At 37.8% G+C, this 17,226-nt stretch overlaps 1 protein-coding gene across 2 annotated transcripts in view; it reads right to left on the bottom strand.

Moving 5' to 3' along the window:
* Positions 1–6,909: 6,909 nt before the first annotated feature.
* ATRNL1 (attractin like 1) overlaps positions 6,910–17,226 on the bottom strand; it is a 700,209-nt gene continuing 689,892 nt past the window's right edge. For both annotated transcript variants that reach the window (XM_007519967.3, XM_060171225.1), the window contains one exon: positions 6,910–11,474. In XM_007519967.3, coding sequence (XP_007520029.2) covers positions 11,350–11,474 — 125 coding nt within the window. In that variant the 3' untranslated portion in view covers positions 6,910–11,349. The remainder of the gene's footprint in view (positions 11,475–17,226) is intronic.

A 17,226-nucleotide genomic window follows, 5' to 3' on the forward strand; every position in this document is an offset into this window, starting at 1 on the left:
ATGGGGGCCCACAAAGGGGTCTATTGTGTTGTTCCTGATAGAGATGACCTGCAGCAATAAAGAGAGGGATTTATTCAAGGTCTAGGCCCATCATGTCTGCTTGGGAATCTCAGGACTCCCCTACTAGGGCCCCAGCTGATGGGGTGGCCTAATAGTGACTAAAGAGTCATACTTAAAGTATGCAAGTCTCTTGCCCTTATTCAGCTTTTGCAGTCCTTGCTTTAATAAGGTTAGCTCTGGAGTGAGGGAGGGAAGTATAATAGGAAGTAGGTGAGGAGGGTATCTAAGTCTAAGTAGACACTATTTCATTGTGAACTTGATACTGACTCACTGCAGACTATCAATTACTTTTGCTTTCAGGTATATATTTTGCCCTAATTTATGGATACATGTGAAAATATGCCCTATCTCATGGGACCTGGTTTATATCTAGGTTTGGGGCTTTGTTAGGAAGTGAACCACCTGGAATGGAATTAGAGAATACCATGAAAGGAAAGGTCTCACCCGAGTAATGAGGCTGAAGGGTTGACATTCCATGCCTGATGTCTCTGGACACAGTCTGAAGTGAAGTATGTTGAGGTGGTACTTGTTGCATTGATTAGGTTGGTATCTGCGGATTCAATATCCTTTGGTCTGAGTTGAGAGAAGCATGCAGGAAAGGGAGCCCCATCCTAGAGCTTCCAGAACTGTGGGAAATATAGGCTCTATAGAGGAAGTGTGTGTGTGTGGGAAAACTAGTATACCCACAGGCCCTTTGAAATATGACTAAAATATGACTACTAGCTATCTACAATATGGAGACCCCCCCCTCAACTCTTCATCTGCACTACTCCAGCCTTTAGGTTCATGATTAGTCAACAATTTGTTTGGCTTTATATGCTAACTCTCTTTTCAGCCACCAGGTTGCAGATGCTAGCATGATGCCAAGACTTCCCTGGACAGACAATCCTGCCAATGCGTCCTGGAGCTCTGATTCCCCAGAACCCTACCCCACTAGGGGAAGAGACAGGCAAGCCAGTAATATGGATGGACCTGTCAATGCCCATGTTCAGCAGGGAAGCAATTACAGAAACCAGACCTTCCACCTTCTGTATCCCACAATGACCTTGGGTCCATACTCCCAGAGGGATAAAGAATAGGAAAGCTATCAAGGGAGGGGATGGGATACAAAGTTCTTGTGGTGGGAATTGTTTGGAGTTGTGCTACCCTTATCTTATGGTTTTGTCAGTGTTTCCTTTTTATAAATAAATAAATAAATAAAATATATAATAAATAAACTTTAAAATATTAAAAAGGAATGAAGAGGGCCAGGCAGTGGCACACCCAGTTACTTCATATAATACTAAGCACTAGGACCCATGCAGAGACCTGGATTTAAGCCCCTGCTCCCTACCTGTAGGGGTGTTGCTTCACAAGCAGTGAAGCAGGTCTATAGGTATTTATCTCCTTCTCTCTCTATGTCCCCCTCCCATCTCAACTTCTCTCTGCCTTATCTAATAAAATGGAAAAAAAAAGTGAAGGAAGCAACACTCTGTGAAATAGAAGACTCCATCAAAAGGTTAAATGTAAGAGTGATATGAATTCCTGAGAAAGAGGGAAGAATGAAGGGAACAGAGACCATATTAAGATATTATAGCTGAGAATTTTCTTCACGTAGGCAATCCTCAGAATATACATCCGCAGAACTACACTCAGGTACCTAAATACAAAAAGATCAACATCAAGACACATCATAGAGAAACTATCAAAACTCAAGAACAAGGAAAGAATTTTGCTGGCTGCTAGGAAAATGAAAGAAGTGGCATACAAAGGTAAAGATATCATGCTCTCATCAGATTTCTCTTCACAATCCCTAGAGGCAAGGAGAGAAAGAAATGACATATTTAAAATACTAAAAGAACTTCCAGCCATGAAATCTCTACCCTAGAAAGTTGTCCTTAAAACAAGAGGGAGAAATAAAGGACTTTGCAAATATTCAAAAGGAATATTCTCCAGGAAACACATACTCAAAGAAAGGATAAGCAGAACCTTAATGTAAGAAGATGGAGCAAGATGTTCCAAGCCAATAATGCAGAAAAATGGGCAAGAATAGCAATTCTGTTCTCAGAGAAAATACACTTTCAGGTATAGAAAGTAAACAGAGATAGGGAGGGACATTACATAATGGTCAAAGAATCAGTCCAACAAGAAGATATAAGCATTATAAATATATATGCTTCAAATTTAAGTGCACCCAAATTTTTAAAACAAATGCTCACTGAACTTAAGGGAGAAGTTGACAGAAACACAGAAATAGTAGGAGATCTTAACACACCATTTACAACAAGAGATCAATCATCTGGACAAAAAACAAAAAAACAAAAAAACAGGGAAATTGTAATTTTAAATGCAACCATAGAAGAAATGGACCTAACAGATATAAACAGAACTTTCCAGTCCAAAATAAATGGATATACAGTCTTTTCAAGTACACACAAATCATTCACAAGGATTGACCATATGGTAGGCCACAAAGACAGCCTAAACAAATATATGAATATTAAAATTATAAAATGCATCTGCTTAGATCCTGATGGTATGAGGTTAGAAATCAACCATAAAAAGAAAAGAAGCCCTACCCAAAGTCTGGAGACTAAACAACATGCTCATGTATAACACATGGGTCATTAAAGAGATAAAAAAGAAATTAAGAATTTCCTTGATCAACAAAATTGAAGAAACTAGTAATCAGACCATATGGGACACAGCAAAAGCAGCAGTCTTAAGAGGGATATTTATAGCAATACAAACCCACATTACCAGAGAGGAGAAATTACTAATAGACTATCTAACAAGCAAACTGAACCAATTGGAAACAGAGCAACAAAGAGATCCAAAGGTCAGCAGAAGACGGGAAATAGTTAAAATCAGAGCAGAAATGAACAAAATAGAAGACTAAAGTACATCATGAAGATCAATAAAACCAGGAGGTTTTTTTGGAAGGATAAATAAAATAGGTAAACCACTAGCTACACTCATTAAGAAAGAAAAAAAAGAGGGGAGTTGGGCTATAGTGCAGTGGGTTAAGCACAGGTGGTACATAAGGATTCCGGTTTGACACCTGGCTCCCCACCTGCAGGGGAGTCACTTCACAAGCGGTGAAGCAGATCTGCAGGTGTCTGTCTTTCTCTCCTCTCCTCTGTCTTCCCCTCCTCTCTCCATTTCTCTCTGTCTTATCCAACAACGACAACATTAATAACTACAACAGTAAAACAAGGGCAACAAAAGGAAATAAATAAATAAAATAAATATTGGAAAAAAAAGAGAGAAGTTTATGGTAAAATCACTCAGAAATTAAAGAGGAGGTATTACAACAGATGAAGCAGAGATACAAAAGATCAACAAGACTGTTATGGACATCTATATGGAAATAAATCTGACAACAGAAGAAATGGACACATCCTGAGAGTCATACCAATTGCCAACCTTGACATAAGAAGTAAATAAACTTAATAGGCCAATCACTAGTGCAGAAATTGAAACAGTAATCAAAAGCCTCCCTCCAAACAAAATCCCAGGTCCAAATGGCTATACCAGTGAATTCTATAAAACATTCAAGGAAGGAGGAGTTGGGTGGTAGTGCAGTGGGTTAAGTGCACATGGTGCAAAGCGCAAGGACAGGCATAAAGATCCTGGTTTGAGCCCCCAACTCTCCACCTGCAGAGGAGTCGCCTCCTAAGCGGTGAAGCAGGTCTGCAGGTGTCTTTCTCTCCCCTCTGTCTTCCCCTCCTCTCTACATTTCTCTCGGTCCTATCTAACAATGGCGACATCAATAACAACAACAATAAAACAAGGGCAACAAAAGGGAATAAATAAATAAATATAAAAAAACTTTAAAAAATTCAAGAAAGAACTAACATTCATTCTCCTCAAACTCTTCCAGAAAATAGAAAATAGAAGAAGGAATATGAATACTCCCAAACACACTTTATGAGGCTTATATCACTCAGATCTTCAAAACAAAAAAGGACTCCAACACAAAAGAGAACTATAGACCTATATCCCCAATGAACACTGATGCAAAGATCCTCAACAAAATCTTAGCTAGTCAAATCCACCAACATATTAAGAGGATAATCCATTATGACCAAGTGGGATTCATTGCTGGGAAACAGGGATGGTTGAACATCCACAAGTCAATGAATGAAATCCACCATATCAATAACAACAACAAAAATCACATAATCTTATCAACTGCTGCAGAAAAAACATTTGATAAAGTCCCACACCCATTTACGATAAAGTCCCTCAAGAAATTGGGAGTGGAAGGAAAATTCCTCAACATAATAAAGGCTATATATGACAGCCCATGGCTAACATCATGCTCAATGGGGAAGAATTGAAAGCTTTACCCCTAACATCAGGAACTAGGCAAAGATGTCCACTCTCATCTTTTCTCCTCAACATAGTCTTAGAAGTCCCCACCATCACAATCAGGTAAGAAAGAGAAACTAAAAGAATCCAAATTGGGAAGAATTAAGTTCAATCATCATTATTTGTATATGATATGCTACTACACCTAGAGAACCCCAAAACCTATATATATATTTATACTACTGGAAATCAATACTCATAAATATGTGGCATTTCTATATACAAAAGATGGGCTAGGGGAAAAGGAACTCAAGGAAGCAGTCCCATTTACAACTGAATCCAAAAAGATAAAATACTCAGGAATAAATCTAACAAAGGGTGTGAAGGATCTTTTCAAGGAAAACTATAAGACATTCTTAAAAGAAATAGAGGATGACACAAAGAAAATGGAAGGACTGGAAGAATAAATATCATTAAAATGGCAGGCCTGACAAAAGCAATCTATAGATTCAATGCAATTCCTAATAAAATTCCAATAACAGGCTGGGTGATGGTGCACCTCGTTGAGCACACATGTTAAAATGCACAAGAACCTGGGTTTGAGCTCCCAGTCCCCACGTGCAGGGTGAAAACTATGCAAGTGGTTAAGCAGGGCTGCAGGTGTCTCTATGTCTCTCACCTCTCTGTTAACCCCTTCACACTCAATGTCTGACTGTCTCTATCCAATAAATAAATAATGATAATTTAAAAAAATAAAAAAAATCTTAATGACATACTTCATGAAACTGAATAACTTATCCAAAAATTTGTATGGAACTATTAATAAAAACAAAAACAAAAAAACACTAATAGCAAAAGCTCTCCTGAGGAAAAAGAAGAAAAATGGAGGTGTCTTGACTTCAGTTTATATTATAAATTATATTATAATTCCAGACTTCAGTTTATATTATAAAGCAACAGTAGTTAAAACAGGGTGGTACTGGAACAAAAATGGACACATGGACCAATGGAACAGGATAGACTGTCCAGAACTAAACCAACACGTGTATAGGCATATTATACATGATAAAGGGGCTAAAACTGTCCAATGGGGAAATGAAAGTCTCCTTAACAAATAGTGTTGGGTGAATTGGACAGCCCACTGCAGAAAAATGAAACTAGGTCTCTTCCTAACACCATGCACCACAGTTAACTCAAAATGAGTCAAAGATATGGTTATTAGACCTGAAACCATTAAGTATATAGAAGAAGACATTGGTGAAACATTCCAGGACCTTAACATTAAAGTCATATTTGGAGATTCCACCCAATGGGCAAGGGAGACAAAACCAAAAAATGAATAAATACAACTATGTCAAATTAAAAAGCTTTTGCACATCAAAAGAAAAATTCTGTAAGGATAAACAGGAAACTCAGCAAATGGGAAAAGATATTTGCACACTACTTCAGAAAGCTATTGATAACAAACATATATAAAGAATACAGTTAAATGAAAAGAACAATTCAATAAAAGGTGGGTAGAAAGATATGAATAGATGGTTCTCTAAAGAAGATATACACATGGCCTATAGACATATGTAAAAATGTTCCAGTTCACTCATCATCAGAGAAATGCAAATCAAAACCACATTTAGGTTCCACCTCACACCTGTGAGAACAGGTTCCATCAATAAAACAAGAGAAGGTTAAGTGTTGGAGAGGGTGTGGAGAGAGGAATTCTATTACAGTCCTGGTGGGAATGCAAACTGGTACAACCACTATGAAGAACAGTATGGAAATCCTTAAACAAATACAAATAGAAATGCAATATGATCCAGCAATTCCACTCCTAGGTATATACTCAAAAGATGTAATAACACGGATTCGAAGGGATACATTCACCAAACACCCCCCTGTTCATAGCAGCTTTATTCATAATAGCAAAACCCTGGAAACAGCCAAAATGTTCTTTAACAGATGACTAGATAAAAAAAGTTACAGGACATATACTCAGAAAAATAATATTCAGCAATAAAAAAGATGATGTTGTGTCCTTTGGGATAAAGTGGATGGAATTAGAAAAGATTAGGCTTAGTGAAGCAAGTAAGGAAGGGAAGGACAACTATAGAATGGTTTCCCTTATATGTATAATACAGAGAACTGAGTATACAAATGTGAAAAGAACGAAATGCCAACCTGTTTCAGAGACTGTGAGAAAAATTATTGTGGTTATCTGTGGGGGTGGGGATGGGGACACAGATCTTTGGTGATGGGAATGATGAAACACCATGTTCAGCAGGGAAGCAATTCCAGAAGCCAGACCTTCCACCTTCTGCATCCCACAGTGACCTTGGGTCCATCTTGGGTCCATTCTTTAACTCCCAGAGGGTTAAAGAATAGGAAAGCTATCAGGAGAGGGGATGGGATATGGAGGTCTAGTGGTGGGAATTGTGCGAAGTTGTACCCCTTTTATCCAATGGTTTTGTCAACGTTTCCTGTTTATAAATAAAAAGTTAAAAAAGAAAGATAAATTAATAAATAGAAATTAAAAAATACAAAACTGCATTTGACAGTGGGTGTTGAAAGAACCAATTTTTTATTTCAGTAATTAAATTCCCCATTAATAGAATGCTATATCATAAGACATTGTATCTTAAAGTAAGGTTGAACTTTATACAATCTGTTTTTAGCACTGGCATACACCTCTGTATACATATATACTGATATTGTTTGAATTCTTAAATTTAAAAAATGATAAAATGGAAATGTTAAATGTACACTATAATGAACAAGCAATTGTAACACCAACCAGATGGCTTATATTCCTTGGGAAATTAGCTAAAGCATTTTGAACTAGAGTGACAACTTTGTTACTTGAAGAAATTCTTCTAGCTGTGGATAAAGGCAACTTGCTGGTCCAGTTCAGTGTTTTCCTAGGCTACTTAGTCCTAAGAATTGCTGAAATGCTAGTTAAGCACATTTGTATGTAGTGACCAGTTCATTTCACCTAGGAATTTTAATCCCCATAGGCAAAGGTAGAAATCTACAGTAACCTGGAGGTACTTAAGATCATGTCAATTCCAAACTTCCCCTACTGAATGGTAAACAAACTCTAGAATTTTATTTTGAAGTGCACAAGGGCAGAACTAGTTTACTTGCTCATGTTAAAATCTTGAGACAATCTACATTGGGCCTGGGGGATGGCACAGTGAGGGCACTGAACTTGGAAGCATGAGGTTCTGAGTTTAATCCCTGACATCCCATGTTCCAGAGTGATGCTCTGATTCTATCTTGTGTTAACAAATAAATATTTTAAAAAGCCATCTACACAACATTCTTCCAATTGTAGTTCCATATTCAAAGACAAAAAGATGTACTGCATATGAAACTAAATGTAAGAATTGACTTCTTGCCTAATTTGAATGTAAAAAATGACTAACATTCCCATTTAAATGTCATGAAGCAGTGGTTTGAAAAATACTCAGGTAAAGCTGTGTGTATTCTAAGAGTCAAAGCCTCCAGTGACCCAAGTACAAAACTGATTTTATAGAAATCTTTACATCTTAGAACTATAGCAACTTAACATTTTCATGAAATCTCCCTTTGCCAAACATAACCTTTTACATGATGAAAAGACAGATGAGAAGATTAAAAAAGAGATTCAGAAACAATTGGTTTCTGAAAAGCGACTCAGTGGCCTGTGATTATTAATAGCGGTAAAATGTATGGTGAGCATTATGTGAGAGTTTTGCATTTATTATCTTGTAGCCTCACATCAGCCCTGTAAGGTGGGTATCACAACTTGATCTCACTGATGCAAAGTCTGAGGCTTCAAAATTAAGAGAATTCCTGACACCATACATCTCAGATCTGGCTGCAATGTCTGTTCTGAGTTTCTTCTTGTTAGTCTACACTCGAAATGAACCTTGGTCACCTCTACCTTACTGTTATGCAAAAACACAAAGAGATAAATTGGGAAATACAGCAAGTATTGATTATACATTTACGTATGCTCAACTGAGACTTTTTTTATTAATCATGATGCCATACTACATGTGATACAATTCTTCTCTGTATGTCATGATATCCTCATTAAAAGTAGTTGTGGGAATCCCAATTTTCTTATAATGCAGTAGACTGATGGACTGATATGTAAGCATGTACTTTTCTTTGGAAGATCCTTTCAACAAGGATTCTTAAATTGCTCAAATAGTGTCCCTGGCTAATTTTTAAAACTCCATTATATTTAACAAAAAGAACTTTACACACTTGAATAAACAAGAAGGCCTAAAGTCTCAAGAATGTTTCAAAGTTATTCTTAATTAAAATGAACAGAACTCTGTTAAGATACGTTACCAAGTAAATTAGTTATTCAAGTGCTAACTTCTTGGGGAGTATATGCATTTAGTTGTGGTTTCATTTAAAAGAAGATTGAAGCATCCAAACTTAAAAAGTGTTTTTGGAGGTAGGGTAAAAAAGGAACATGACACAGATTCAAAGTGATTTTCCCTAAGGTCTTTTCAATCTGCCTCACCGTCAGGTGAAGAATTTTGTTGCCAGTAAAAAAAGCTTTGATAAGTAAAGGAAATACTGTATAATTAGTCATGGAGTTAGCTATATTTGTCCTCAAAAGTATGACTTTAACTTAACATTGCACCACTTCCCAAAATTTTCTAATAGTTCAATTGAGATTTTAAAGTTTTAAGAACTCAACTGGATTGAGGTGGATAAAATCTGACAATTGTTCAGCAATAGTACCCTTTGCTTGCCCTCTCTAAAAATACAACTGAATTAGATTTTACACACCACTCTGCTGCTTTGGACTGATGTTCTCGAAACTTGTTTTCTATTTTTCATGACAATTGTTTGAGAGTTGAATAAATTGGGAAATCATTTTTTTTCTTTTTCTAGTATTTATACTTTTGTAACCATTAGTAATGTCCATATATTTTTTTCCAGAGGAAAAATTAACATTTAAAGGGTTCAAAAAGAAATGAGTAATATTACTTGATTGTCTTTTGGAGACATTTGCAAACTTTGCTGACTTTTTTTTTTTCTCTGAGAGATCAAATATTACAAGGAGGTAAATAACAATCAGCTTCACTCCTCCCCCAAGCCCTACAGGCTGGAGATAAAATTACTCTAAGAATTAGTCTTATTTTAATGCATGGAAATAGCAAAATCATCATGCCAACATAAGGATATATATTATAATCCATAAGCGCCTAATTATCAAAACAATGACATTGTCATGGTTAGATGCTACCTAGTGATCCTATATATGGTGCAACTACATATTTGTATGATCATTCCTGCTATATAATACATTCAGTCTTCATCAAATTAAGCTGCCTATGTATAAATGGCATTAGGAAATAAACAGTGAATATCACAATAGGGTCATATTCTGCTAGTGCACAACCATAGCATGCAAGTAACTATGCATTAGCTGTAAACAGTTGAATGTCATCAACATCCAGAAAGCCAAAACAAACAAAAACCATGGAAAGTACATGTACAGTACTAAGCATCAATTATATTTAAATGACTTTCATATTGAACAAAACTACATCATACAGAGCAGTTTTGGATACTGCTGTCACAGCTGTCTATGTTGTAGTGCCCCTGAAGTTAGGATACTTGATTCCAAATGAGATCTTTTAATGCTACTGTTAGGAATTTTAGGACACAAATAATTCTGTTTCAATGTGAAAGCTGCTTTATATCATTTTTTCTCCATTAATTCTGTTTTTTGAATCAAGAAGAATATGCTTAATGTGGGCAATACTGAACTCACATGTATTTACTTTAAATCTTGAGGGTGCTAGGGTCTTACACATGCGAACTGGTGCTGTGCTTAGGAGCCACTGAACATATTTTTAAACTGGAGCCTTTCTGTCATGGCACCGATGTGTTCATATGAGAATAAGAATGCTATAGACACTTGCCAGTAAATGTTCTTCTTGACTTGTACCTTAAGTGAAATAGTTGGCAGGAGGGAACCTGAGTCATAGGATAATTGGGAGGTGCTGCTGCTAAAACACACGTCCTTTGTAAAAGGTAGATAAAATCTCAGAACTAGGAGATGGAGGTCAGAAACGTTGATCAGTTCTTATAAAAATGCAGATGAATTGCAGAGGTCTGGGCCAATGAGTCCAAGGCAATTCAACATCACCATGTCAGAACAGAAGCTTGCACACTGTAAAGTAACTATTTCAACTCTCTCTTTAGGTTTGTGGTATTGGCGGTTGTTTTTTTGGAAGGAGGGGAAAATTGATGTCTGGGCAGGCTTTTCCATGCTCTATCAGCTCTGAGAATGAGTTCAGCAGTTGGCATGGATGACGGGAATGTCCTCTTCACTCAGAATTCTAATAAACCTCCTGTGAAGTTTCACATGCTGCTTATCCAAATGGACTAATTCTGGCCAGCATTCCAGTTATATGGGAAACCATCACATTCTCAAACTGAGTCGGGACATGATATGGTCCTGTGAAATATGAAATACATTACCTACACCCCATTAAATCAAGATCTTGCTTTTGCATATATAGTGACATCAAACAGTATTTAAAGCCATTGCAGTTAGTTCCTTTCCTATCCACTTCCTGTTAAATATACAAGTGATCTGAGTTTACCTATGAGGCAAAAAACAGTTCTTATCATTCAGGCATTATAAAATGTCTTTCTTTAAAGTCTTGGGATATAAACAGCTTGATTCATATGAATTACGTATTTCTCATCTGCATTAAGAAACAATATACATCTTTCCTCCAGAGTAATTTAACGAGAGTTGTAAAAACTGACTTTGTTACTTGTGACCATCAATACTGTGACTTTTACAAAACTCATGAACATTCTTTGGTCACTTGGGCCATTGCCCATTTTGCGTGATCTGTACTGGGGCTCTGGGACTCTCCAGGATGGGCCTCCACAAGAAACCGAGGTTGTCGAATAGCCTTCCAGGAAGCCTCTTACAAACTCAAACATTAGCAAACATCCAGAAGCAGTTTCTGCTCCTCAGACACAGGTTCCTTGACGTGTTGAGAGGTGGTGTTTTCGATTTCTGACTCCGGAAGTCTTATCTTTATTATCAGAAGGCTTCTGTTGTGAAATGTCTATTAGAGCGCTGGCTATGGCAAGACCTGGAAGAAAACACAAAAGGCATTTCAATGTCTGGCAGCACGTTGGTAGGACAGTGACAGAGGTGGTTGTGTGCCCTATTTTGTATTGCTTTGCATTCAGTCATCAAACACTTTTAACGTTTCTCTGAAGTTATCAAGTAGCATGCTTTTTAATTAAGATATTCCTCAACTCAGGCACATGAACTTCACACAAGAAGAAAAAGATCTAATAAAATTCAGCCACTCTGATCTTAAGACAATCAAATCCACAGTGTAATAAATACATCCCAATCAGCTGTGGGTGTGACCTCATACTTGGTTTTTGTATCTGAACTCATTTACCCTGTATCCACAGGGAATTTTCAGTGTTATGATAAAACAACAACAACATTGTATTAAGATGAAAAATTTTAGGTCAGCTTTAGGTCTAGGGAAAATAAGACCGATACCGATACATGATTCAATTAATGCCTATCACTTTCTTTATGTTCATGCTTTGTGTTACACATCTGTAAGGATTTTGACAAATATCATCACACATTTACTAGTTTACTGGCATGCAGAGCAGTTTCACATCAGTGAAAATCCTCTGTGCTTTACTAATCCTCCCCTTTCCTTTCCATAGCCACAGATTTCTCTGTAATGTCTCTCTAGTTTTGTCTTTTCCAGAACGTCATACAGTTTGAATCACAAAGCCTGCAGTTTTCAAAACTGTCATGTTTCACCTAGTAGTATGTCTTTAAGTTCCAGCATATCATTTTTTTTTCTAGTTGATAGTTCATTTCTTTTTATCCCTGAGTATTTCATTGTATGGGTGCACCAGTACTTGTCTGCTCACTCCCCCACTGAAGAGTATCATAATTACTCTCAATTTTTAGCAATTGTGAGTAACAGTGCTGTAAAATCAAGTACAAGATTTGTGTAGACCTAAACTTTCAGTTCACAAATGTCTAGGAGTGTGAGCATGACTAAATTTTAGCTTGGTAAGAAACCACTAGACTGATTTCAAAAGAGGCCCTCACATTTTGCAGCTTTACCTGCCTCTGAAGGATAACCATCATAGTTTTCACAAAGTTTTAGAGACAGACCGTTTACAGTCACTTTTTCTTTTCTGTTTCTGTCTCTCTCTCTTTTTCACTTTACAAGCTCATGCCCTTCAATTCCTGCTATTTCACATATGAAGACAATTATCTGGTAGTTGTTTTTCACTTTTTTCCTTTTATCCTACTTAAATTTGAATGCCTTGTTGTCTTGTTGTTGAGCTATAACAGGTCTATTTTACATTTTGGATAGCAATTCTTTATCAGGTATGTATTTTTTTCAAATATTTTCCCCAATATGTGATTTATCTTTTAATCCTCTTAAATTGTTCTTTAGGGAGTATGAAACTTTCTGACACATAGAACTGTGTCAGAAAGAAGAAGAAGAAGAAGAAGAGGAGGAGGAGGAGGAGGAGGAGGAGGAGGAAGAAGGAGAAGAAGAAGAAGAAGGAGAAAGAGGAGGAGGAGGAGGAAGAGGAGGGAAGGCAGGAGAGGGGAGGGGAGGGGAGGGAAGGGGAGGAGAGGAGAGGGAAGGGAAGAGAAGGGAAGGGGGAGGGGAGGAGAGGGAAGGGGAGGAGAGGGAAGGGGAAGAGAGGGGAGGGGAGGGGAGGGGAGAGGAGAGGAGAGGAGAGGGGAGAGGAGGAGAGGAGAGGAGAGGAGAGGAGAGGAGAGGAGAGGAGAGGAGAGGAAAAAGAAGGTAAGGAAGGTAAGGTGGGGGAGGGAAGTAAGGTAGAAGTACAAGGACTGGTATAATGATCCTGGTTCAAGGCTCCTGGCTCCCCAACGGCAGGGGGGTCACTTCACAGGCGGTGAAGCAGGTCTGCAGGTGTCTATCTTTCTCTCCCCCTCTCTGTCTTCCCCTCCTCTCTCCATTTCTCTATGTCCTATCCAACAACAATGACATCAACCACAATAATAACTATAACAACAATGAAACAAAATGGGAAAAATGACCTCTAGGAGCAGTGGATTTGTGGTACAGACACTGAGGCCCAGTGATAACATTGGAGGCAAAAACCAAAAACAAACAAACAAAAAAACTCCCACTTTGTAGGGTGTCTTTCTGTCTGAATGATGGTAGTTATTGCTATTCAGAAGCTATTCCGTTTGATGTAGTCCTGTTGGTTTATTTTTATTTTCTTGGCTGTTGGAGTTGAGTCTTTGAACACACTTCTGAAGCACAGATTTAAAGTAGTCTGCCAATGTCTTCTATTTACTTGATAAGTTCGGATCTAGTATCTATGTCTTTGATCTGCTTGGGGTTGACTTTAAAGAAGTGTGATATGTGGTAGCTCAATTTCATGTTTAAGTCCCCTTGGTTGACTGATCCTCTATACATTATGTAATGTCCAATTTGTATTTTGCTCTGGGTAGAATATTCATTTTGATGATGTTAATTTAGTGCTATTATTCTAGTCTTTTATGAATGTTCTGGTATATGGCATGTTTTTTGGTGTTGTTGTTACTGTTTAAAGCAGAACTTTTAGGACTTGTTGCAAAGCAGGCTTGGTGATAGTTCATTCCTTTAACTGCTGATTGTCTGAGAATTTTTTTTTTAATCTTTCCATCTAGTCTGAATGACAAACTAGCAGGATACGATTATCTTGGCTGAAAGCCTTTTTGACTGAGTGCTCCATAGATATATTACCGTTTTCTTCTGGCTTTTAGAGTTTGTGTGGAGAAGTCTGTTAATAGTCTTATGGGGTTTCCTCTGTATGTGACTATTTGTTTTTCTCTTGCAGCCTTCAAGATTCTTTCTATATCCTCACTCTTTTCCATTTGTAACCATGATGTGTCTCAGTGTCTTTAAGTCTGAGATGATTCTATTTGGAGTTCTCTGGGATTCTTGAATCTTTATGTCTGTTGGCTAGAGTGGGGAAGTTTTCCTCTATAATCTCCTCTAGTATCCCTTCTCCCATTTTTCTCTTTCTTCTTGTGGTAAACTAATGTGTATATTACTTCTGAGGTCATCCCATGTGTCTCTGTGGTCTGAGAAGATGCTTAGGATGATTTCAATGCTCGACTTTGTTGACATTCTCTTGTTTATGCACCCAATTAGAGGTCATCTAAATAATCAAATATCAACTGAAAGAATAATAGAAGTAGACTCCAACAATCTATTCTATCAAAGAGATCATCTAGGCATAAAGTGAATAAACAAGAGAATTAAATGAAAAGATAGTCTAGAATTAATGGGTATTTTCAGAGTTGTTCACCACAAGAAACTAGAGTACATGTTTTCAAGTCCATGTGAAATACTATCAAGGATAGACCATATATTAAGTCACAAAGAGAGTGTCAACAAAGTCAAGAGCATTGAAATCATCCTAAGCATCTTCTCAGACCACAGTGGAATTAAGCTAACACTTAACAACAAACAAATATTAGTAAAAGTTTCAAAATATGGACAGTACTTAACAACTAATGGGTCAAAGAGAAACTCAGTAAGACATTAAAACGTTCTTAGAATACAATGAAAGTGAAGACAAGAGCTATCAAAATATTTGGGACACAGTTAAAGCAGTAGTAAGAGAAAAATTCGTGGCCATATAAGCATACATTCGGAAATAAGAAAAAGCTCAAGTAAACAACCTGACTGCACACCTTATGCTTCACTTCAGAATGTGTCCAGAGATGTCAGGTGTGGAAAGTCAACCCTTCAGCATCATTAACTGGGTGAGACCTTTCCTTTTTCATAGGATTTCTTAATTCCATTTAGAAATGGTCCACTTCCTAACAAAGCCTCAAAACCTAGATATAGACCAGGTCCCATGAGACACGGCAGATGTACACATGTATCCATAAATTAGAAGAAAATATATACCTTAAAGGAAGAGTGTAGTCAGTCAATAAATGAAGCAATCAAGTAGAAAGACCTAAAAAGACCCCTTAAAGTGCCTAACGAAATAGGTATATTTATACACTTTTCCCATATTTGGAGGCTACTCTTTTCCCTGATCCAGCTTTCTAGTCCTTTCCCCAGCCATGACACCATCTCCCCAGACAGTAACTTGGGTCCACCTGCATATCAGATGTCAGGCTCAGGCAAAAACTAATACAGTCATGGGCCCTTTGGAATATACCTAAAATAGACCTACTAGCTATTTCCAAAACAGATACTAAGAAGTGGAAGGATATCCCATGTTCAAATTTAATGCAATCCCCTTCAAGATCTCACCATTTAAAAGAGAATAGAACAAAAACTACAAACATTTATCTGGAACCAGAAAACTCCTAGAATCTCCAAAACAATTTTGAGAAAAAAAAAAAAATGAAGACATTACACTCCCACATATCAAATTGTATTATAGGGTCATTGTAGTTAAAACTGCCTGGTACTAGAACATAAATAGAAACACTGACTAGTGGAATGGAATTTAGAGCCCGGAAATAATCCCCCACACCTATGGACATCTAATCTTTGACAAAGTTGCCCAGGCTACTAAATGGGGAAAGGAGAGTCTCTTCAACAAATGATGTTGGGAAAATTAAGTTGAAACATGCAGAGAAATGAAATTGAACCACTACATTTCACCACTCACAATGGAATACTACCCAGCTATTAAAATGGTGAATTAACCTTCTTCACCTCATCTTGGATGGACTTGAAGGAATCATGTTAAATGACATAAGCCAGAAAGAGAAGGATGAATATGGAATGATCTCACTCATAGACAGAAGTTGAAAAATGAGAACAGAAGAGAAAACATAAAGCAGAACTGGGACTGGACTGGACTTAGTGTTTCGCATTAAAGTGAAGGACTCTGGACTGGGGAGTAGTGTTCAGGGCAGTAGTTCAGGGAGTTGTCTTCAGGTCCTAGGACATGATGGTGGATGCAGACCTTGTTGGGGGGTTAGAGTGTTATGTGGAAAACTGAGAATTATGACACATGTATAAACTACTGTATTTTACTGTCCATTGGAAACCATTAATCTTTCCAATAAAACAAACAAACAAATAAAGTGGCCCTTCTATGAACTGTGTGAGGACTGATGGTAACATTTGAGGGGCACCCTGCCTTTGTGGGTATTCTGGAGTGGACTTTGAACAACATGTCTCTCTTCAGGTGTGACATGAGGACTGGGGGACATGCTATGACAGATAGGATGTTTTGGTGCCTGAGGATTCTGTGCAACGCTCTCAAGGGTGTGAAGCCTTCAAAGCTAGGGCAGCCAAGGATGCTGGGGGCCTGAGCATGGCAGAGAGACAGCACAGTGAGCTCAAGGGGTCCTGACAGCAGGGAAGATTCTTGATGTATCTTGGTTTGTTTTTTTTTTAATTTTGTGGACGGTCCAAAGGGTTGCCTGGCTTTTTTTTTTTTTTCTTTCTTTTTAATGCAGGGTTATTGTTGGGGCTTGGTGACAGTACTATGAATCCACTGATCCTGGAGGGCAATTTTTTTTTATAAGATTGAGAGAGGAAGGGGAAATAGAGAGAGAGAAAGACATCTGCAGGCTTGCTCTGTGGTTTGTGAAGTGTCCTCCCTGCAGTCAGGGAGCCAGGGATTTGAACCTGTATCCTTGAGCAGGTCCTTGCACTTAGTACTGTGTGTGCTTACCATGGTGCTCTATGACCCAGCCTCCTTGCCTGTATTTTCAGTATCCCCCTGGCCTTGGTTCAAGGGTATCAGACCCTGTGTAAGAGGGATTCTTACAGTTAGATTGCTCTTGTCTCCTCTCCTGGGTCAGCATACATCTATTCTGTCTTTAGGCTTTTCTGTGCCTCAAAGGTA

Source organism: Erinaceus europaeus, chromosome 14, assembly GCF_950295315.1.
Source record: "Erinaceus europaeus chromosome 14, mEriEur2.1, whole genome shotgun sequence".
Taxonomy (NCBI): Eukaryota; Metazoa; Chordata; class Mammalia; order Eulipotyphla; family Erinaceidae; genus Erinaceus; species Erinaceus europaeus.